The sequence below is a fragment of the Mesoplodon mirus genome (genome assembly GCF_964341445.2).
Source record: "Mesoplodon mirus genome assembly, chromosome: 2".
NCBI classification, from domain to species: Eukaryota; Metazoa; Chordata; class Mammalia; order Artiodactyla; family Ziphiidae; genus Mesoplodon; species Mesoplodon mirus.
The window spans coordinates 42,955,287-42,978,510 of record NC_138977.1 but is presented as its reverse complement, the minus strand read 5'-3'; the positions used below and the strand labels follow the sequence as shown (position 1 = coordinate 42,978,510).

At 38.8% G+C, this 23,224-nt stretch overlaps 1 protein-coding gene across 3 annotated transcripts in view; it reads right to left on the bottom strand.

The window, feature by feature from the left end:
- Positions 1-23,224, bottom strand: part of ANTXR2 (ANTXR cell adhesion molecule 2) — a 163,586-nt gene that overhangs the window by 79,361 nt on the left and 61,001 nt on the right. For all 3 annotated transcript variants that reach the window (XM_082645107.1, XM_082645108.1, XM_082645109.1), the window contains exon 12: positions 10,112-10,207. In XM_082645107.1, the coding sequence (XP_082501233.1) occupies positions 10,112-10,207 (96 nt within the window). The remainder of the gene's footprint in view (positions 1-10,111; positions 10,208-23,224) is intronic.

The following is a 23,224-nucleotide window of genomic DNA, read 5'->3' as shown; positions in this document are numbered from 1 at the left end:
CAAAACTACTGTGAGGTATCACCTCACACTGGTCAGTATGGCCATCATCAAAAAGTTTACACAAAAAAAAAAAAGAAATGAAAGAGGAGACATCAATACAGATTCCACAGATATTAACATTGTAATAAAAGAATACTATAAACAACTTTATGCCTACAAATTTGATAACAGATTAAATGGATCAGTTCTTTGACAGATGCAATGTGACAAAACTCACACAGGAAAAAGTAGGTGATCTGAATAGGCTGATATTAAAAAAAAAAAAATCGACCGTAACAAATGCTGGAGCGGGTGTGGAGAAAAGGGAATACTCTTGCACTGTTGGTGGGAATGTAAATTGATACAGCCGCTATGGAGAACAATATGGAGGTTCCTTAGAAAACTAAAAATAGAATTACCATATGACCCAGCAATCCCACTATTGAGCATATACCCAGAGAAAACAATAATTCAAAAAGACACATGCACCCCAATGTTCATTGCAGCACTATTTACAATAGTCAGGTCATGGAAGCAATCTGGATGTCCATCAACAGATGAATGGATGAAGAAGATGTGGTACATATATACAATGGAATATTACTCAGGCATAAAAAGGAACAAAAGTGGGTTGCTTGTAAAGACGTGGATGGACTTAGAGACTGTCATACAGAGTGAAGTAAGTCAGAAAGAAAAACAAATATCGTATATTAATGCGTATATGTGAAATCTAGAAAAATGGTACAGATGAACCTGTTTGCAAGGAAGAAATAGAGATACAGACATAGAGAACAAACATATGGACACCAAGGTGGGAAAGGTGGGGTGGGATGAATTGGGAGACTGGGATTAACAGATATATACTAACTAATATGTATAAATTACAAAACTAATGAGAACCTGCTGTATAGCACAGGGAACTCCACTTTACTGTACAGTAGAAACTAACACAACATTGTAAAACAACTACACCCCAGTTAAAAAAAAGTTTTTTTAACTAACCACATGCTAATACCAACACTGCAGAAATATATTCTCTAACATAATCAGATAAATATCTTGCAACTCTACTGTAACACCTTCTGGTACACTCAAGAGCTTTGTTTTCACAAGGTTATAGTCTCCTTTTCCCCTTCTTTTCACATCACCTCCTCATTTTTCTCTAGCTCACTTAGTTTCCTTGTTATACTCCAACTCTCTACATTTTGTTAGAGATACTTGCTCAGGCCATATTTCTTTTTTTCATACAAATTTTAAAGGTTACACTCCATTTAAAGTTATTACAAAATAATGGCTATAATCCTTGTGTTGTATAATACATCCTTGTAGCCTATTTTACACCCAATAGTTTGTACCTCCCTCTCCTCAGTCCCTATATTGCTCCTCTCCCCTCCCCACTGCCATATCTAAGGTGCACTATCTGTAACTGGCTTTGCATTTCAATTGCTGATGGAACTCAGATGGATAAGACTTAATCCCTACCAGGACCAGACCATAGCAACACATACAGGAAGCAAAGCTTCTTTCAGGGGATTACAGTGATCACATCTTTCCAGTGGCTTCTCCTCATCCCTAGCGTGAGTTCAAACTTCCTCAAAGACATAGGAGGCCCTCCTTAATGGGGTTCATGGATCCTAAACCATCTTTCATCGCTCCCTTTCCCTGGCTCACTTGGCCTCAGCTAGGACTTCCCAAAGCATGCCCAAATAACTTGTAACTCCACACACACTTCATGGGAAAATTCCCTCATCTACTGCCAACATCTTATTCATCATTTAAAACTCAGTTTGTAGTCAGTAGCTCCATTCGTTTTCCCTGAAACAATCCCTCAACTCTGGCAAATCCCTCCTCCTTCGTGTTCTTTACACAGGTTGCTATTGGGGTGCCTGTAACCCTCCATTCACACTTTGCCCATTCTTCTGTGTTTCATATTAAAATGTGAGTTTCCATACCATAAGATAGTCATTTCTGGACACGAGTTCTAAGCCAGTACTGGCACATACTAGATTGCTAAGGGCTGAAAGCAGAATTTACCTCTACCTTCTCCCTGCTTTTTTTAAAAATTTTATTTTAATTATATTTTTATACAGCAGGTTCTTATTAGTTATATATTTTATACATATTAGTGTATATATGTCAGTCTCAATCTCCCAATTCATCACACCACCACCACCGTGCCTCTCCCCACCTTTCCACCCTTGGGGTACATACGTTTGTTCTCTTCATCTGTGTCTCTATTTCTGCCTTGCAAACTGGTTCATCTGTACTATTTTTCTAGATTCCACACATATGCATTAATAAACAATATTTGTTTTCCTCTTTCTGTCTTACTTCACTCTGTATGACAGTCTCTACAAATGACCCAATTTTGTTCCTTTTTATGGCAGAGTAATATTCCATTGTATATATGTACCACATTTCTTCCTATCCATTTGTCTGTCGATGGGCATTTAGGCTGCTCCCATGACCTGGCTATTGTAAATAGTGCTACAATGAACATTGGGGTGCATGTGTCTTTTTGAATTATGGTTTTCTCTGGGTATATGGCCAGTAGGGGGATTGCTGGGTCATACAGTAATTATAATTTTAGTTTCTTAAGGAACCTCCCTACTATTCTCCATAATGGTGTATAAATTTACATTCCCACCAACAGTGCAAGAGGGTTTCCTTTTCTCCACACCCTCTCCAGCATTTGTTGTTTGTAGACTTTCTGATGATGACAATTCTAACTGGTGTGAGGTGATACCTCACTGTAGTTTTGATTTTCACTTCTCTAATAATTAGTGATGTTCATCAGCTTTTCATGTGCCTCTTGGCCATCTGTATGTCTTCTTTGGAGAAATGTCTATTTAGGTCATCTACCCATTTTTTAATTGGGTGTTTTTTTTTAAGATTGTTTGTATATTTTGGAGATTAATCCTTTGTAAATTAAGTCATTTGCAAATATTTCTTCCCGTTCTGAGGGTTGTCTTTCTGTCTTGGTTATAGTTTCCTTTGCTGTGCCGAAGATTTTAAGTTTCATTAGGCCCCATTTGTTTATTTTTGCTTTTATTTCCATTACTCTAGGAGGTGGGTCAAAAAAGATCTTGCTGTGATTTATGTCAAAGAGTGTTCTTCCTGTGTTTTCCTCTAAGAGTTTTATAGTGTCTGGTCTTACATTTAGGTCTTTAATCCATTTTGAGTTTATTTTTGTGTACAGTGATAAGGAGTGTTCTAAATTCATTATTTTACATGAGGCTTTCCAGTTTTCCCAGCACCACTTATTGAAGAGACTGTCTTTTCTCCTATGTATATCCTTGCCTCCTATGTCATAGATTAGTTGACCATAGGTTCATGGGTTTATCTCTGGGCGTTCTATCCTGTTCCATTGATCTATATTTCTGTTTTTGTGCCAGTACCATACTGTCTTGATTACTGTAGCTTTGTAATATATTCTGAAGTCAGGGCGTCAGATTCCTCCAGCTCTATTTTTTCCCCTCAAGACTGCTAGGCTATTCGGGGTCTTTTGTGTCTCCATAAAAATTTTAAGATTTTTTTGTTCTAGTTCTGTAAAAAAAATGCTATTGGTAATTTGATAGGGATTGCACTGAATCTGTAGATTGCTTTGGGTAGTATCGTCATTTTCACAATATTGATTCTTCCAATCCAAGAACATGGTATATCTCTCTATCTGTTGGTATCATCTTCAATTTCTTTCATCAGTGTCTTATAGTTTTCTGCATACAGGTCTTTGTCTCTCTAGGTAGATTTATTCCTAGGTATTTTATTCTTTTTGTTGCAGTGGTGACTGGGATTGTTTCCTTAATTTCTCTTTCTGATCTTTCATTGTTAATGTATAGGAATGCAAGAGATTTCTGTGCATTAATTTTGTCTCCTGCAACTTTACCAAATTCATTGATTAGCTCTAGTAGCTTTCTGGTGGCATCTTTAGGATTATCTATGTATAGTATCATGTCATCTGCAAACAGTGACAGTTTTACTTCTTTCTCAATTTGTATTCCTTTTATTTCTTTTTCTTCTCTGATTGTCATCACCAGGACTTCCAAAACTATGTTGAATAATAGTGGCGAGAGTGGACATCCTTATCTTGGTCCTTATCTTTGGGGAAATACTTTCAGTGATCTTAGAGGAAATGCTCTCAAACCATTGAGAATGAAGTTTGCTGTGGGTTTGTCATATATGGCCTTTATTATGTTGAGCTAGGTTCCCTCTATGTCCACTTTCTGGAGAGTTTTTATCATAAATGGGTGTTGAATTTTGTCAAAATCTTTTTTTGCATCTACTGAGATGATCATATGTTTTTCTTTCTTCAATTTGTTAATATGGTATATCACATTGATTGATTTGCATATATTGAAGAATCCTTGCATCCCTAGGATAAATTCCACTTGATCATGGTGTATGACCCTTTTAATGTGCTGTTGGATTCTGTTTGCTAGTATTTTGCTGAGGATTTTTGCATCTATATTCGTAAGTGATATTGGTCTGTAATTTTCTTTTTTTGTAGTATCTTTGTCTGGTTTTGGTATCAGGGTGATGGTGGCCTCACAGAATGAGTTTGGGAGTGTTCCTTCCTCTGCAGTTTTTTGGAAGTGTTTGAGAAGGATGGGTATTATCTCTTCTCTAAATGTTTGATAGAATTCACCTGTGAAGCCATCTGGTCCTGGACTTTTGTTTGTTGGAAGATTTTTAATCACAGTTTCAATTTCATAACTTGTGATTGGTCTGTTCATATTTTCTATTTCTTCCTGGTTCAGTCTTGGAAGGTTATACCTTTCTAAGAATTTGTCCATTTCTTCCAGGTTGTCCATTTTATTGGCATAGAGTTCCTTGTAGTAGTCTGTTAGGATGATTTGTATCTCTGCAGTGTCTGTTGTAACTTCTTCTTTTTCATTTCTAATTTTATTGATTTGAGTCCTCTCCCTCTTTTTCTTGATGAGTCTGGCTAAAGGTTTATCAATTTTGTTTATCTTCTCAAAGAACCAGCTTTTAGTTTTATCGATCTTTTCTACTGTTTTCTTTGTTTCTATTTCATTTATTTCTGCTCTCTAATCTTTATGATTTCTTTCCTTCTACTAACGTTGAGTTTCATTTGTTCTTTCTCTAGTTCCTTTCGGTGTAAGGTTATATTTTTTTTGAGATGTTTCTTGTTTCTTGAGGTAGGATTGTATTGCTATAAACTTCCCTCATAGAACTGCTTTTGCTGTATCCCATAGGTTTTGGATCATCATGTTTTTGTTGTCATTTTTTTCTAGGGATTTTTTTATTTCCTCTTTGTTTTCTTCAGTAACCTCTTGGTTATTTAGTAACATATTGTTTAGCCTCCGTGTTTTTGTGTTTTTTACCTTGTGTTCCCTGTTTGATTTCTAGTCTCATAGCATTGTGGTTGGAAAGGATGCTTGATATGATTTTAATTTTCTTAAATTTACCAAGGCTTGATTTGTGACTCAAGATTTGATCTATCCTGGAGAATGTTCCATGAGCACTTGAGAAGAAAGTGTAATTTGCTGTTTTCAGATGGAATGTCCTATAAATATCAATTAAATCTATCTATTCTATTGTGTCATTTAAAGCTTGTGTTTTAGTATTAATTTTCAGGCTGGATGATCTGTCCATCAGTGTAAGTGAAGTGATAAAGTCCCCTACAATTACTGTGTAACTGTTGATTTCCTCTTTTATAGCTGTTAGCATTTGCCTTATGTATTGAGGTGCTCCTATGTTGGGTGCATATAGATTTATAATTGTTATATCTTCTTCTTGGATTGATCCATTGATCATTATGTATTATCCTTCCTTGTCTCTTGTAAGTCTCTTGTAACTTTCTTTATTTTAAAGTCTATTTTTTTCTGATATGAGTATTGCTACTCCAGCTTTTTTTGGATTTCTATTTGCATGGAATATCTTTTTCCATCCCCTCACTTGCAGTCTGTATGTGTCCCTAGGTCTGACGTTGGTCTCTTGTAGACAGCATATATATGGGTCTTGTTTTTGTACCCATTCAGCGAGCCTGTGTCTTTTGGTTGGAGCATTTAATCCATTCACATTTAAGGAAATCATTGATATGTATGTTCCTATTAACATTTTCTTAATTGTTTTGGGTTTGTTTTTGTAGGTCCTTTTCTTCTCTTGTGTTTCCCATTTAGAGATGTTCCTTTAGCATTTGTTGTAGAGCTTGTTTGGTGGTGCTGAATTCTCTTAGCTTTTGCTTGTCTGTAAAGTTTTTGATTTCCCCTTTGAATCTGAATGAGATCCTTGTTGGGTAGAGTAATCTTGGTCGTAGGTTCTTCCCTTTCAACACTTTAAATATATCATGCCACTCCCTTCTGGCTTGTAGAGTTACTGCTTAGAAATCAGCTGTTAACCTTATGGGAGTTCCCTTGTATGTTATTTGTTGTTTTTTCCTTGTTGCTTTTAATAATTTTTCTTTGTCTTTAATTTTTGTCAGTTTGATTACTATGTGTCTCAGCATGTTTCTCCTTGGGTTTATCCTGCCTGGGACTCTATGCACTTCCTGGACTTGGGTGGCTATTTCCTTTCCCATGTTAGGGAAGTTTTCGACTATAATCTGTTCAAATATTTTCTCAGGTGCTTTCTTTCTCTCTTTTCCTTCTGGGATCCCTGTAATGTGAATGTTGGTATGTTTAGTGTTGTCCCAGAGGTCTCCTAGGCTTTCTTCATTTCTTTTCATTATTTTTTCTTCATTCTGTTCTGCAGCAGTGAATTCCACCCTTATGTCTTGCAGGTCACTTATCCGTTTTTCTGCCTCAGTTATTCTGCTATTGATTCCTTCTAGTGTATTTTTCATTTCAGTTATTGTATTATTCATCTCTGTTTGTTTGTTCTTTAATTCTTCCAGGTCTTTGTTAAACATTGCTTGCATTTTCTCCATCTTTGCCTCCATTCTTTTTCTGAGGTCCCAGATCATCTTCACTATCATTATTCTGAATTCTTTTTCTGGAAGGTTGTCTATCTCCACTTCATTTAATTGTTTTTCTGGAGCTTTTTCTTGTTCCTTCATCTGGTACATAGTCCTCTGCCTTTTCATCTTGTCTATCTTTCTGTGAATGTGGTTTTCATTCCACAGGCTGCAGGATTATAGTACTTCTTGCTTCTGCTGTCTGCCCTCTGGTGGATGAGGCTATCCAAGAGACTTGTGCAAGCTTCCTGATGGGAAGGACTGGTGGTGGATAGAGCTGGGTGTTGTTCTGGTGTGCAGAGCTCAGTAAAACTTTAATCCGCTTGTCTGCTGATAGGTGGGGCTGAGTTCCCTCCCTGTTGGTTGTTTGGCTTTAGGTGAGCCAGCACTGGAGTCTACAGGCCCTTTGGTGGGGCTAATGGTGGACTCTGGGAGGGCTCACACCAAGAATTATTTCTCAGAACTTCTGTTGCCAATGTCCTTGTACCCTCTGTGAGACACAGCCCTCCCCAACTCTGCAGGAGACCCTCCAATACTAATAGGTAGGTCTGGTTCAGTCTCCTATGGGGCCACTGCTCCTCCCTCTGGGTGCTGATGCACACACTACTTTGTGTGTGCCCTCCAAGAGTGGAGTCTCTCTTTCCCTCAGTCCTGTCAAAGTCCTGCAATCAAATCTCGCTAGCCTTCAAAATCTGATTCTCTAAGAATTCCTCCTCCCATTGCCGGACCCCCAGGTTGGGAAGCCTGATATGGGGCTCAGAACCTTCACTCCAGTGGGTGGACTTCTGTGGTATAAGTGTTCTCCAGTTTGTCAGTCACCCACCCAACGGTTATAGGATTTGATTTTATTGTGATTGTGCCTCTCCTACTGTCTCATTGTGGCTTCTCCTTTGTCTTTGGATGTGGGGTATCTTTTTTGGTGAGTTCCAGTATCTTCCCATTAATGACTGTTCAGCAGTTAGTTGTGATCCCAGTGGTCTCGCAAGAGGGAGTGAGTCCTTCTACTCCACTATCTTCAACAAATCTCTCTCTCTCCCTGCTTTTAAACCTACCTTAAGAAGCATATGCTCTGATTCATTTATTCCTAGATCTAAATACAAGCTCATACTCAGGGCTAGCTGCTCTACAGTCTGTATTTCTAAATGTAAAATAAAGATATTTCTGTGTATTAAGTAAGTTGCAGAAATTAGTAAGCATTCATGATGCTTCTGAGAATAGGAAGCCCTCCTGACATCGTAAAAACATGCCTTAATGGTGTCCCTCTGTGCCTTGCATAAAGAAATATACTGCATGATTCCCAGTCTGCAGAGACCCAGGGATGGAACGGATCTATTCTCACCACCTGATGATTGAATCCTCTCTATAATACCCCATTTGATGGTGGAGACTTCATTTGCGTACATCTAGCAACCTCCCAAAGAAGCCCATTTCAGTCTTCACAAGTGTCCTTTTAAAATATCACTTTGACACTTTTGAGCTCTCTGGTCAATATTATATGAAATTGAAAAGTAACTAAATAAGGAAATGCACCATTGTGAAGTTTAAATTAAAAAAACAAGGAGCACACATCACATTAAGGTGCCTTTTTGCTTTTTAATTTGAGACTCAAGAATGCTAGCTAGCCTAAAATCACCATATCTAAGATAATCAAGATTACTACAGGAAACCGTTTTAGCATAAATTGCTATAGCAGGAAACTGATTAGTTCAGCAGAGAGACAGGATGCTTCTTATCTCTACTGTTGTCTAAGTTAATTCTGTGCCTCCTCCATGGGTCAACTGTTCTGAGATAAAGGATTGTAAAGTTGTCTCATGAAAGCAGACTGAAGTACAATGAATAATAAATGCAGGAGTAATACAAAGCACTGCCTGAAGTTGCAAGGAAGCAGAAATCAGTCACCAGCGGGGAGGGAGAAAAAGGCAGTCTAGTAATATTATGTAAAACACTACTCTGATCTACAGAATATAAAGTTCTATATAATGTGCTGATAAGGAAAGGAATATTATCAAAATAGGTGGTAGCATACTTTGAAGGAGTGCTTCTTCAGAATAACATTTTCTATGAAGCCTGAACAATCCAAGTTGTATTTCTTGAAATGTGCTGTTTTTTACTCAACGTTCCACCCTGTGGCAGGAAAAATAATGGCTCTATAAAGATGTCCCCATCTTTATTCCCCATCTAATTCCCTGGAACTGTGAATAAATTGCCTTCCAGGGACAAAGAGACTTTGCAGATGTGATTAACGTTAAGGACCTTGAGATAGGAGATCATCCTGGATGATCCAGGTGGGTCAAACCTAATCACATGGTTCAACACTGGGGGTCCTTTCCTAGCTGGGTTCAGAGTCAGAGGAACATGTGACTACAGAATAATGGTGACAAAGATGCAACGTGGCTGGCTCTAAAGGTGGAGGAAGGGGCTCACAAGGCAAGGAATGGAGGTGGCTTCTAGAAGCTGGAAAACGCAAAGGAGCAGATTCTGCTCTAGAGCATTAAGAGAGGAATGTATCACTGCCGATACCTTTTAACCCAGTTTAGCCCAGTGAGACCCATGATGGATCTGTGATTACATAACTTAGATAATAAATTTATGTTGCTTTAAGCCACCAAATGTGTAGCAATTTGTAACAGTAGCACTAGAAAGCTTATTACCCATATTCTTTCAGAGGTTTGACTCAAACATGAAAGATGTCACAACCTGAAATCAACTGTCATAACTTCAAAAGTGACTGTTTAACAGATACCCTAACATTTGCACATGACTTATTTCTAAACTATTTTTCTAAGAGGCAAACAGAGAAGGTCCTGAAATAGTAGATCTTTCAAAGAGGTAATGAAACGTTCAATAAGCACTGAAAAAAAAAAAAAAACTGACAGATTATCAACCTCTCTCAATGAATCCAGCAGAACATGTCTCTCAATTTTCTTGAAATTCTTTCATACTTGCATGGAAAACCCTTTATCCCTAAAACCTGTCCTACCTTCTTTTCCCCTTCTTCCCCCAAATCTGATTTTGAAGCCTTTTTTTGATGAAGTTTTATAATAAACATTTATTGGCATGCATGAATACAATTTATTATAATGACAAAAACTATTAAAATTCAATTTGCTAACTGAAACTTTGCTGTTGTTGAATATTGATTCATATTTCAGCCTTACTTTACACCTTGATGTTTTAAAAAAAATAATAGTAAGATTTCAAATCCTTCTTACTCACCACTTTGCAACAAAGGGGCCAAAACCACCACATCAAACCGATGCCCAAGAGTAGCAGTAACACCAAAATAGCAATGATGGCTGCAATCCCACTAGACTAGAGGAAGCACAAAACAAAAACAAGGATGTCAGCAAAGTTTAGGATCAAATCCCAAACACATATTTTTTAGGGAAACATCAGAAAAAATTACAGAAAACATCATAATCTTAAACCAGATTTCTCTTATATTCTTTTAAATTCGTTAAATTCTGTAAATTACCTTATACCCTATTTATATTATATTCTACTTTATTAAATTTATATAATATATTAAGTATATCATAATCTATTTGTATTAAATTTCCTTATATTATATTTCATGTATATTAAAACAGGCAGTAATTAGTATAAAAATCTTCTAAACTGTTTGAAATGACGCCTTAAAGAAAAATAGGAAAAATCACAATTTAGGTTTGTACAAATGGTCTGTATGGTCCCTACCTTTTGTCTCTGGGAAAGGATTATTCTGATTACAAGCATGATTACCTCTAGGCAGAATTTATGCAGAATTTTCCCAGACTTTTTTTTTTTTTTTTTTGCTATACGCGGGCCTCTCACTGTTGTGGCCTCTCCCGTTGCGGAGCACAGGCTCCGGACGCGCAGGCTCAGCGGCCAGGGCTCACGGGCCTAGCCGCTCCACAGCATGTGGGATCCTCCCAGACCGGGGCATGAACCCGTGTCCCCTACATCGCCAGGCGGACTCAACCACTGCGCCACCAGGGAAGCCCCAGCCTTTTTGATAATGGAACATTATTTACTTTATATATTTAAGTGGTAGGACAAGATGATTATCAAAAATAACCAATCAGGTGGCAAACAAACAACAATGGTTCTTGTATGCATCAGAAAAGAATGCAACCTCATGTGTTCATATATGAGAAGACGTCTCAGGGCAGCTCAAGCACTACCCACACAAGAACCACACTGGTGTTTTTTCACCTTTTAATGACGATCTCCTCCAGGCCTAACACCCCTGCTCTGGGCTCTGCCTCTGACCCCCTTCTTCTACCAAATACCTACACATCCTATAAGGCTTAGCTTAAGCCACTTCCTCAGGAAGACTTCCTTGTACCTTCTGGCTAGAAAATGCCCCTCCTTACTGTACAAGGCATAGTTCTCTGTACTTTAATCTTAGCATTTATCACAATATATTTACTGATTTATTTGCTTATTTCTCTATGATGAACTACAATTTTTTATTTAATTTGTCTTTTCTATATTCACTGTGAGCTCTAGGAGGGCAGCACCTATGCCCATCCTACTTACTAATGTGTACTCCATGTCTGGCACTTAAAACTATTTACTAAGAGAATGAACTCTAAATAAATAAGGCTGAAAAAGCCACAAAAACAAAGAAGAGTGTTTGCTGAATTTTTAGTGCAGAGATAAAGTTTCCAAGAGAACGAGTTGTCTCTTCCAAACCACTGCTCTCCGGGATCCCCAGTAATCATGTTTGGTTTGTGGGGTTTTTTTTTTGGGGGGGAGGGGAAGATTTCAAGGAAGAAAAAGAAAACTGTAAATAAATCAATACACTATCTGGGTGGAAATTTGGGCCTTTATAAGGCAGCTTTTCAGGGATACATTTTCTATCATTCAAAACAAATAAGTAGTACAAGCCCAGAAGTCAAGGCAAGAGCCGCATTTAGCCCAAGAGCTGACAGAGAGAAAGGCTGGGTGGGAAGAGCCTATCAGTTTCCATCTTAGAATAGCATTGTCTTAAAAATATTAGTCTGCAGGTCTAATTTTAAGCAAGTTGTTTTATTTCTCAGGGACTCCGTTTTCTAATCTACAAAATAAGAAAGTCAGTTGCTCCCAAAGCATGAAACTCTTTGTGGCAAAGCTATAACCAGGCTATCTCTCTTAAAAAAGCACTGCACACATTAGCATATTTTTAAAGCCTTGAATGGCTCTGTAGTAAAAAAGAACAGCCCACCTTATATCAACACAGGTCAATTTTTTTTCTCATAACATTATCAGTATCCTACAGAACTCAGATTTCCTAGAATCCATTTTGGGAAATGTTAGGATTGATCAAAGCTAAGAGACTTTCAGATGTTGAAGCAACAATGGTGGTAGCATTTAATTAGAACATTTTATAATGGAATTTGAATTGTAATACATAATAACCTATGCATAAAGAGATAATGATCTTTATGTAAACAGTTATTTGTAAATAACTGAAAAGAGAAGAGAAGGTACTTTTCAAAAGTATTACTTTAGGGAGTGCTAGCAAAATATACTTGGTGTATCTAATCACAAAAATCTTGAAATGTGTGTCACAGTTTCCCTATATCATCTGTTAGTATCACAATGGAAAAAAAAAAAGGAAAAGAGATTACCATATATTGACTTGGAAACTATCTCCAAACAGATTAATTTTCAAAGACGTTGATTACTAACAGCACTTCAGTTTTAATAAATCCATTAAAAATAACTTTAAAAATAATTCTCAAAGCAGCATAGACCATAAAACATGTTATTAATTTCAGAAATCTTTTTAGGAAAAGATTAAGAAATAAGTATACATGAACAATTAAAGCTATCCTTTGATTTCTAATTTTGTATCTGGATGCAAGAGGGAATAACCATACAAGCTATTTATGTAACTAATGTTAGGTTGCAAAACAGACACCACCAAAATATCACCTAGAATCCTTGAGTATGTCATTTAATTTATTTTTCAGAAGACAACAAAAATAACTACAGAAACTTCACACACAGACACATACAATCTTCATAAAGCTCTAATATTTACTATTAAACGATTCATAAGGCACTTGAAGATGTTACCACATATTTACCATAAAAAATTAATTTAAAATTTAAGAATGAGAAGACATGCAGTCATCTTGCAACTTGATGTACAGTTTGGTAGAATGAAAATGTAAGCTCAACATGTGGTCACTGATGTAACCTAAACGTCTAAATCAGTGTCTTGCACACAGAAAGTTCTGTGTGTGTATGTGTGTGTGTGTGTGTGTGTGTGTGTGTCAGAGAGAGGGAGAGAGAGAGAGAGAGAGAGAGAGAGAGACAGAGGAGATAAATACTTTATAGGAAATTTCCTGGCAAATATCTAAGTTCTCTGTCCTCAAAACCAAAGAAAGTAATTCAGAGCACACATCAGGATACTTATGAAAACACTCAAAGTGCAACTTTCTACACAGAATTCTAAACGTTCATGAACAAATCATACAATTCTCAACAGGCTTAATTATACTAAGCTCTGAAATCTAGACAAACAAGAATATAATGGGAAAAGAATGTCAAAGAAATACATAGAAAACTATGATATCCTATGGGAGAAGTGTTGTCAAATGTATAACTTCATGATTCCACCTTCAAATATAAGGTCTTACATAAGATAGCCCCGACCTGTGACCGTTCATTTATGGAATGAATGTAGCCTTCCCCACCAGACCTTTCCCACATGAAGATCGAGCCATGGCACCCATGGAAATGCTCACCATGTGGTTTTGCACACCACTTCCAAAAGGGTTGTATGAACATTTGTTTTTCCCTTTTCTTAGAATTCAAATCCTATGTTCAGAAATAAGGACGTGAAACTGGAGGGTGTGAATATGCTAAAAGTTTAGTGGTTAGTTTTTTCTTTCTACAAATGTGTCATGTGCAGGAAATTCAGAAAATCATACTGACAGAATATAAAATAGATGGGCTGGCCATGATAGGCAGTCAAAATTCTTGGATTTTCTTTCAAAAATGTCCCTGTTAGGAACACTGACAAAACATTATGCACATCCAGATGCAAATATACATTTAGTATAATAATATTATCATCTCAACTGATTCTGAAAATTAGTCTACAAGAAAACTGACTATGAAAATACACACTTTCTGAAGACCTACAGACTTAATCTTTATCACATTTAAGAGAAGCATGATGGAAAACAGGTCACAGTAAGCAAAGAATTTAATGCAACCCGAACTTGCCATAAACACAGCCCTGGATGCCCCAGTCCCAGACATTAGCTCAGTTCACTGCATACAAATCTATGCTTTCCCAGTTCCTTTGTTTTGATTTGCCAGAGCCGTTATCAGAACATGAAAGACTTCAGGGAAATAATTTCATTGCTCACATAAGTTTATAAACAAATGAAGAAAAGGTCAAACGCATAGATTTCAGTCCTATGAGCAGATACTATGCTGCAAACTGCAGAGTCAGATGAAACTAGATCTGGTTACGCAGAGTTATGTATCATAGGTGGAAACTAAAAGCCTCTCACCTCTGTTTAGGTGTGCTGCACTTTAAACACTAGGCAGTTAAAAAGCTGCCAAAGCTATAATGCTGCACAAGTCTTCATGAAGCCCACAGGTTAGTTGGAGGGACAACCCTTGAACACACAATCATAAATGTGAGAAGTATGGAAGGAGAGTACAACAGAAACAGGGCAAAGCAGGGACTAGCCTGGTCTAGGGTTCTGAGAGGACCTCCTGAGAAAGTATAAGAAAGCCCAGAAAGGGAGTGGAGGTCGAATGAGCGGCTCATTGCAAGAACAAGAAAAGAAAACTTTGTCTGAAAAATAGAATTTGAGAGGGCTTGGTAGTACCTGAAGCAGCTGAAGAAAATAATGAAACACAAATTTCTGGAAAGCAGTAATCCTCTTTATTACAGAAAGAATTGGCCACTTGTTGGGTTAATATCCATTTGTTAGATGACCTTCCAATCGGCCATTTTTTGGATCAATTCTTCCTAGCTATAGTTCTGAACAAGTAACATTTTCAGATGTCTACAAATACAAGTTAGCTGAGGAGTCCAGTTGGAGATTTAGTACCCAGATGTTGGCCAAGGCTTTGAAGCCAAAACTCTTTTAAGGGTTAAGTTGGGGACACACCAGAACCTTGAGCTTGATTTTAGGGTAAAAGGAATATATATTTTCTAGTCATCCTGGACACATTCAGTCTTTGAACTTCATCTGCATCTAATTTCCTTTTCTTCATTAAAAGGAAGTTATAATGTACAACGAAAAACTTCACTCCACCAAACAGAACTGAAATTCTAGCTAACAGAATGACAGACGTATGAAAACAAATCAGAATCACTACTGTACTTGTAAAACAACTATGGGAAAAGAAGAATCACTCAAAAATTTCAAAAGTGTGTGAATAGCCTGTTGCAATCTATCTAGAAAATAATTAATCACAGCAACCACATTAGAATAAAACAGACACAGAAAAGGGGAACTAAATCTCCACAATTTTGCTTCCATGAATTTAGAGCTAGGGGAAGGAAAACTAGTCATAAAATAGGTGATGATTTCATTTACTAGATTCTTTTTTTTTTTTTTTTTTTTTTTTTTTTTTTGCTGTACGCGGGCCTCTCACTGTTGTGGCCTCTCCCGTTGCGGAGCACAGGCTCCGGACGCACAGGCTCAGCGGCCATGGCTCACGGGCCCAGCCGCCCCGCGGCATATGGGATCCTCCCAGACCGGGGCACGAACCCGTATCCCCTGCATCGGCAGGCGGACTCTCAACCACTGCGCCACCAGGGAGGCCCATTTACTAGATTCTTTTGAAATATTCCATATCAGGAACTAGCAAACTATGGCCCAAAGGCCAAATCAGCTCATCTGTCTCATAAGATGCCTGACAAGCTAAAAAATTGTTTTACATTATTACATAGCTGAAAAAAATTTAAAGAAAAATATATTATCAATACATGATATTCAAATTCTAGTGTGTATAGTATGTTGAACACAGCCATGTCTGTTTGTTTATATGTCTATGGCCACCTGTGGGTTACAATGGCAGAGTTGAGTAGTGTAACTGTATAGCCCCTAAAGCCTAAAATAATTACTATCTGACCCTTTACAGAAAAAAAATTGCCAACCTCTGTCTTATATAAATCAAATTAGGACCTGGTAATGAATGGCAGATTGTGCAAGTATTCAGGCCAGAGGAAGACAAACTTGGGTTCAATTCTCAATTCTAGCATTTACTCGACTATGAAACTGAGCAAGCGATTTAACCCCAGGGCCTCTAGGCTCCAAGTCTCCCCTTTCTTGGGGCAGCGAAAGCTGAAATCAGCCAATAATCTGCTCATCAAGCTGTGTAGCATGCTGAGGGTTGGATCCACCTACTAGCAGAAGCATCTTCTAATGTTTTTGCATCAATGTGCACTAAAGATTGGAGGTGACTCTCTGTTCCTCAGTTTTCTCATCTGTAAAATTAAGGTAATAGTAATAGCCTCCTCTTGAGTAGTGAGAATTAAATGAAATCATGAAGTGCTGAGCACATATGTAGGGCTTAGCACAGTGTCTGGCACTTAATTAGTGCTCAGAAAATTTGTTCTTAGTATTATTATTCTAAAAGAATCAGAAGAGCAGTGGCTCCAATGGGGGGAAAACGACATCTTTCAGTGAATTTTTTTAAAGCGGAGACACATTTAGATCTTCTGAGACAGACGAAAGGAATGGACTGCCTAAGTCTAAACCCTCTTCAGGTTCTAGTCTTAAATCTTTTAAGTCCAAACCTTAGTTTCCCCACTTTTAAACTGAATATACAGGTACTGTCATTCATTCCTTTAACAAATAATTTTGGAGCACCTGCCTCGTGTAAGGACCAGGCACTGAGAGGGAGGCAATGAGCAAGACACAGACTGCAGAGAGAGGCCGAGAAGTAAACAGGAAATTACAACCCAGTGACATAAGTGCCTTAATAAGAACAAGCCCGGATGCTCTTGGAGAACAGAGGAGCTTCTTTATTTGTGAGATTTCCACAAGGATTAATCAATTGCTAAATAATGGTGTTTCATTTTGTTTGGCTTTTCGAATGCCTGTGAAGAGCCAAAAGCATCATCCAAGAATGAGTAAGGTTACTAACTTCATCTCTCCTAATTATCACATCCAAATATGCCTGAAAGGCTAGTTACCACGTAAATACAAGGCTGATATTTATCATAATATTATCCACTGTCTTCTTCTATTCTGAATAGAGGTGTAATGCACACATCTGCTGGTACTTTCTCATCAGCTCCATTCTCACTTTCTACATCTATAAAACGGTGATATTACTACCACACACCAGACATATTTAAATCAAAATAATGGTTAAATCTAATGAGAAAAAATAATTATCCCGTGGTTATGTAAGTCAAATAATTATGCTATACACCTTAAACTTATACAGTGCTGTATGTCAATTATATCTCAATAAAACTGGAAGGAAAAAACCTCTCTAGCCCTTTGTCTCAGCAGAGTTGAGTTCAGTCTCTCATGAACGTGGAAGATTTTCTTCCCTTCATTCATTTTAACACTGTGTACTGACGTGTAGGAACCACAGACCTGTAGGATGAAGTCTAAGCCCCCCTTTTTTTTTTTTGGCCATGGATAATCTGATCTAAATTTTCTCTTTCCTTCCACTATTTTTACCCCAAGTAAATATATCTACTTTCATTTTTTCATTAATTTTTTATTAAAGTATAATTGCTTTACAATATTCTGTTCATTTCAGGTGTACACTACAGTGATTCAGTATTTTTGCAGATTATATTCCTTTAAAGGTTTTATAAGATAACGGGTATAGCTCCCTGTGCTATACAGTAAATACTTGTTGCTTATGTATTCAGTATATAGTGGTTTATATCTGTTAATCCTGTAACCCTAATTTGTCCCTCCTCCCTTCAATTTCTGTTTGCAATTTATCTGTGAAATGGTCCCCCCTCCTCTCTCTTTGCCTAAGACATGCTCTCCTTTCAAGACCCAGTTTATCTCAGTTCCTCCATAAATACAAAACATTTCTCTGGATTTCTTTCTCTTCTTGCTCTACCTACTAAAAGTTCTTTTTTTTTCTTCATTAAAAATCATGTGGAATTTGGTTGACTCTTTCATTCCATACAACAGCTCCCAAATGTGCACCCCCAATCCAGACCTCTTTCTAGAACTTCAGACTTATGTATTCAACAGCCTTTCTGACACCCCCACTGAGATGAAAAATGGACATCTTTCACTCAACATTTCTGAAACAGACCTCCTCATCTTTTTTAAAAAACGGCTCTACCTGATGACAACTCATCTTTCTAGTTGCTGAGGTGAAAAAGCCTGGAACCGTCCTTATTGTCTTTCTCTCACACCCGTATCTAATCTGTCTAGGTATCCAGTAGACTCCACCTTTAAAATATATTCAAATCTAACCACTTCCCACCATCTCCCTTGCTATCTGCCTAGTGGAGCCACCATCCCCTCTCCTAGATTACTGAACTAGCCACAGAATTGGTCTCCAGGTCTCCACTTTGGCCCCTACCTGTAAAGTCTATTTTTGCACAGCAGCCAGAATGATCCTTTTAAAACACAGTCATACCATGTCACCTTCAGTGGCTCCTGTTTCACTTAGAAAAAAACTCAGAATCTTACAATGACTTACAAAACTTTCCAAGATCTCTCCCCTCCCTCCACTCTCTCCTACTCATCTCAGGCCCCCTCCTCCCCCAACTACCTCCACTCTGCACACTGGCTGCCTTGCTCCTCTTTAAACCAGCCACATACACTCTCATCTTAGGCTCTGTTCGAGCTGCTGCCTCCGCAAGAACACTCTTCCCTTGCATGGTCTTCAGGGCTCACTCCCTCACCTTCCTCAAGGATTTGCTTAAATCTCCTGTCAAGGGAAAGTATTCAGATGCCTTATTTAATATAACCCCGTGACCCCAAATTTTCTCTCCATCTCTGACACAACTCATGTTCCTTTTTCTGAAATCGCCTTACTCTTAAAACCACCCCGAGTAACGTTACGCTCCCCTTAGAACTAGCAAGACCTAGAAAGACTTCCTATTTCCAGGAAGCAAACAGCCTGTACATTCCAAATGAGTCATTTATTTAGCTTCAGCATCCCTGCACACAGAAACTGTGCATGGTTATAGGATGCAGACAAAGATTTGTTTTCCTGCTTCTGTGAAAGACAGGTGAAAAAGACAGCTGGAGGTACAGAATAGGAAGGAGGATGGAGAAAGAATGCCATTTCAGTGAGCAAAACACTGAGACACCATATACCACAAAAGTCTGTAATCTCAACCACATCCTGAGGGACCAGGAAACCTACACATTACAACATCCACAAAACCTATAAATTGCAACATGAATTGAAGATAAAAAGGGGAAAAAAAACAACTAGCTATTTTCAAAATAAAAAACAGGTGTTGTTAAAGAGTTATCCAGGGAATTCAATAGTGACCCAAGAGTCCATATGGATGCTTGTTTTCCCTGCAATGTTTTCTTACAACAAGAAACAAACTGTCTCTCTACAGATAATATTGAGTTGCTTTGTTTTGTTTGCTGGAGGAAGGATGTCTCTCAAATTAAAAGATCAAAATATAAAACCATAAAATCATGAGATGGAAGTGGCGCCTTCAAGATGGTAGAGTAGTAAGACATGGAGATTGCCTTCTTCCCCACAAATACATCAGAAATACATCTACATGTGGAACAACTCCTATAGAACACCTACTGAATGCTGGCAGAAGACCTCAGACTTCCCAAAAGGCAAGAAACTCCCCATGTACCTGGGTAGGGCAAAAGAAAAAAGGAAAAACAGAGAAAAAGAATAGGGATGAGACCTGTCCCTCTGGGAGGGAGCTGTGAAGGAGGAAAAGTTTCCACACTAGGAAGCCCCTTCACTGGCAGAGACGGGGGGTGGCAAGGGGGAAGCTTTGGAGCCATGGAGGAGAGTGCAGCAAAAGGGGTGCAGAGGGCAAAGCAGAGAGATTCCTGCACAGAGGATCGGTGCTGAACAGCACTCACCAGCCCGAGAGACGTATCTGATCACCCGTTGGGATGGGTGGGGCCTGGGAGCTGAGAGTCGGGCTTCAGAGGTCAGATCCTAGGGAGAGGACAGGGGTTGGCTGCATGAAGACAACCTGAAGGGGGCTAGTGCACCAGAGCTAGCCAGGACGGATTCCAGAAAAATATCTGGACCTGCCTAAGAGGCAAGAGACCGTTGTTTTCGGTGTGCGAGGAGAGAGGAATCAGAGCACCAGCTAAACAAGCTCCAGAGAAGAGCATGAGCTGCAGCTATCAGCAGGGATGCCAGAGATGGGCATGAAACGCTAAGGCTGCTGTTGCAGCCACCAAAAAGCCTGTGTGTGAGAACAGGTCACTATCCATACCTCCCCTCCCGGGAGCCTGTGCAGCCCGCCACTGCCAGGGTCCTGTGATCCAGGGACAACTTCCCCGGGAGAACACACAGCGCGCCTCAGGCTGGTGCAATGTCACGCTGGCCTCTGCCACTGCAGGCTCACCCCGCATCCATACCCTTCCCTCCTCCCAGCCTGAGTGAACCAGAGCCCCCAAATCAGCTGTTCCTTTAACTCCGTCCTCTCTGAGCGAAGAACAGATGCCCTCAGGCAACCTACACGCAGAGGCGGGTCCAAATCCAGAGCTGAACCCCAGGAGCTGTGAGAACAAAGAAGAGAAAGGGAAATCTCTCCCAGCAGCCTCAGGAGCAGCGGATTAAATCTCCACAATCAACGAGATGTAGCCTACATCTGTGGAATACCTGAATAGACAATGAATCATCCCAAACTGAGGAGGTGGACTTTGGGAGCAACTGTAGACTTGGGGTTTCCTTCCTGCATCTAATTTGTTTCTGGTTTTATCTTTATCTTAGTTTTTTATTTACAGATTATTATCACTGGTAGATTTGTTTATTGATTTGGTTGCTCTCTCTCTCTCTTTTTTAATATATATATATATATATGTTTCTTTTTATTTTTTTGTAAGTATGTATGTGTATGCTTCTTTGTGATTTTGTCTGTATAGATTTGCTTTTGTCATTTATCCTAGGGTTCTGTCTGTCCGTTTTTTGAGGGGTTCTTTTGTTTATTTTTTAGTATAGTTTTTAGCGCTTCTTATCATTGGTGGAACTGTTTTTTCATTTGGTTGCTCTTTTCTTTCTTTTTTAAATTATTTTTTATTTTTAATAATTTTTTTAATTTAATAACTTTATTTTATATTTTTTCTTTCTTTTTTTCTTTTTTTTTTTTTTTTTTTGTGGTACGCGAGCTTCTCACTGCTATGGCCTCTCCCGCTGTGGAGCACAGGTTCCGGACATGCAGGCTCAGTGGCCAAGGCTCACAAGGCCAGCTGCTCCATGGCATGTGGGATCTTCCTGGACTGGGGCAGAAACCGGTGTCTCCTGCATTGGCAGGCAGAGTCTCAACCACTGCACTACCAGGGAAGCCCTATTCCTTTTTTTTTTTTCTACCTTTTCTTCTGAACCGTGTGGCTAACAGGATCTTGGTGCTCTGGCCAGGTGTCAGGCCTGAGCCTCTGAGGTGACAAAGCCAAGTTCAGAACATTGATCCACTAGAGACATCCTGGCCCCACATAATACCAAATGGCGAAAGCTCACCCAGAGTTCTCCATGTCAACGCTAAGACCCAGCTCCACTCAATGACTGGCAAGCTACAATGCTGGACACCGCATGACAAACAATTAGAAAGACAGGAACACAACCACACTCATTAGCAGAGAGGCTGCCTAAAATAATACTAAGGTCACAGACACCCCAAAACACACCACTGGACAAGGTCCTGCCCACCAGAAAGACAAGATCCAGCTTAATCCACCAGAACACAGGCACCAGTCCCCTCCACGAGGAAGCCTACACAACCCACTGAACTACCCTTAGCCACTGGAGGCAGACAACATAAACAACATGAACTATGAACCTGCAGCCTGTGAAAAGGAGACCCCAAACACACTAAGTTAAGCAAAATAAGAAGACATATAAATACACAGAAAATGAAGGAGCAGGTAAAAACCCACCAGACCAAACAAATGAAGAGAAAATAGGAAGTCTACCAGAAAAAGAATTCAGAGCAATGATAGTAAAGATGATCCAAAATCTTGGAAATAGAATGGAGAAAATACAAGAAACATTTCCCAAGGAACTAGAAGAACTAAAGAGTAAACAAAAAAGGATGAACAACACAAAAAAATGAAATTAAAAATTCTCTAGAAGGAACCATTAGCAGAATAACTGAGGCAGAAGAACAGATAAGTGACCTGGAAGATAAAATAGTGAAAATAATTAAAGTAGAGCAAACTAAAGAAAAAGAATGAAAAGAATTGAGGACAGTCTCAGAGACTTCTGGGACAACATTTAATGCACCAGCATTCGAATTATAGGGGTCCCAGAAGAAGAAGAGAATAAAAAAGGGACTGAGAACATATTTGAAGAGATTATCGTAGAAAACTTCTCTAATGTGGGAAAGGAAATATTCAGTCAAGTCCAGGAAGTGCAGAGAGTCCCATACAGGATAAATCCAAAGAGAAACAAACCAAGACACATATTAATCAAATTGTTAGAAATTAAATACAAAGAAAAAATATTAAAAGCAGCAAGGGAAAAGCAACAAATAACATATAAGGGAATCCCCATAAGGTTAACAACTGATCTTTCAGCAGAAACTCTGCAAACCAGAAGGGAGTGGCAGGACATATTTAAAGTGATGAAAGGGAAAACCTACAATCAAGATTACTCTACCCAGCAAGAATCTCATTCAGATTCGATGGAGAAACTAAAACCTTTACAGACAAGCAAAAGCTAACAGAATTAAGCACCACCAAACCAGCTTTACAACAAATGCTAAAGGAACCTCTCTAGGCAGGAAACACAGGAGGAGGAAAAGACTTACAATAACAAACCCAGAACAATTAAGAAAATGGTAATAGGAACATACATATTGATAACTACCTTAAATGTAAATGGAATGGTACAAAAACAAGACCCATATATATGCTGTTTACAAGAGACCCATTTCAGACCTAGGGACACATACAGAGTGAAAGTGAAGGGATGGAAAAAGATATTCCATGCAAATCGAAATCAAAAGAAAGCTGGAGTAGCAATTCTCATATCAGAAAAACTAGATTTTAAAATAAAGACTATTTGGGCTTCCCTGGTGGAACGGTGGTTGAGAGTACGCCTGCCAATGCAGAGGGACACGGGTTCGTGCCCTGGTCCGGGAAGATCCCACATGCTGAGGAGTGGCTGGGCCCGTGAGACATGGCTGCTGAGCCTGTGCATCTGGAGCCTGTGCTCCGCAACGGCAGAGGCCACAGTGGT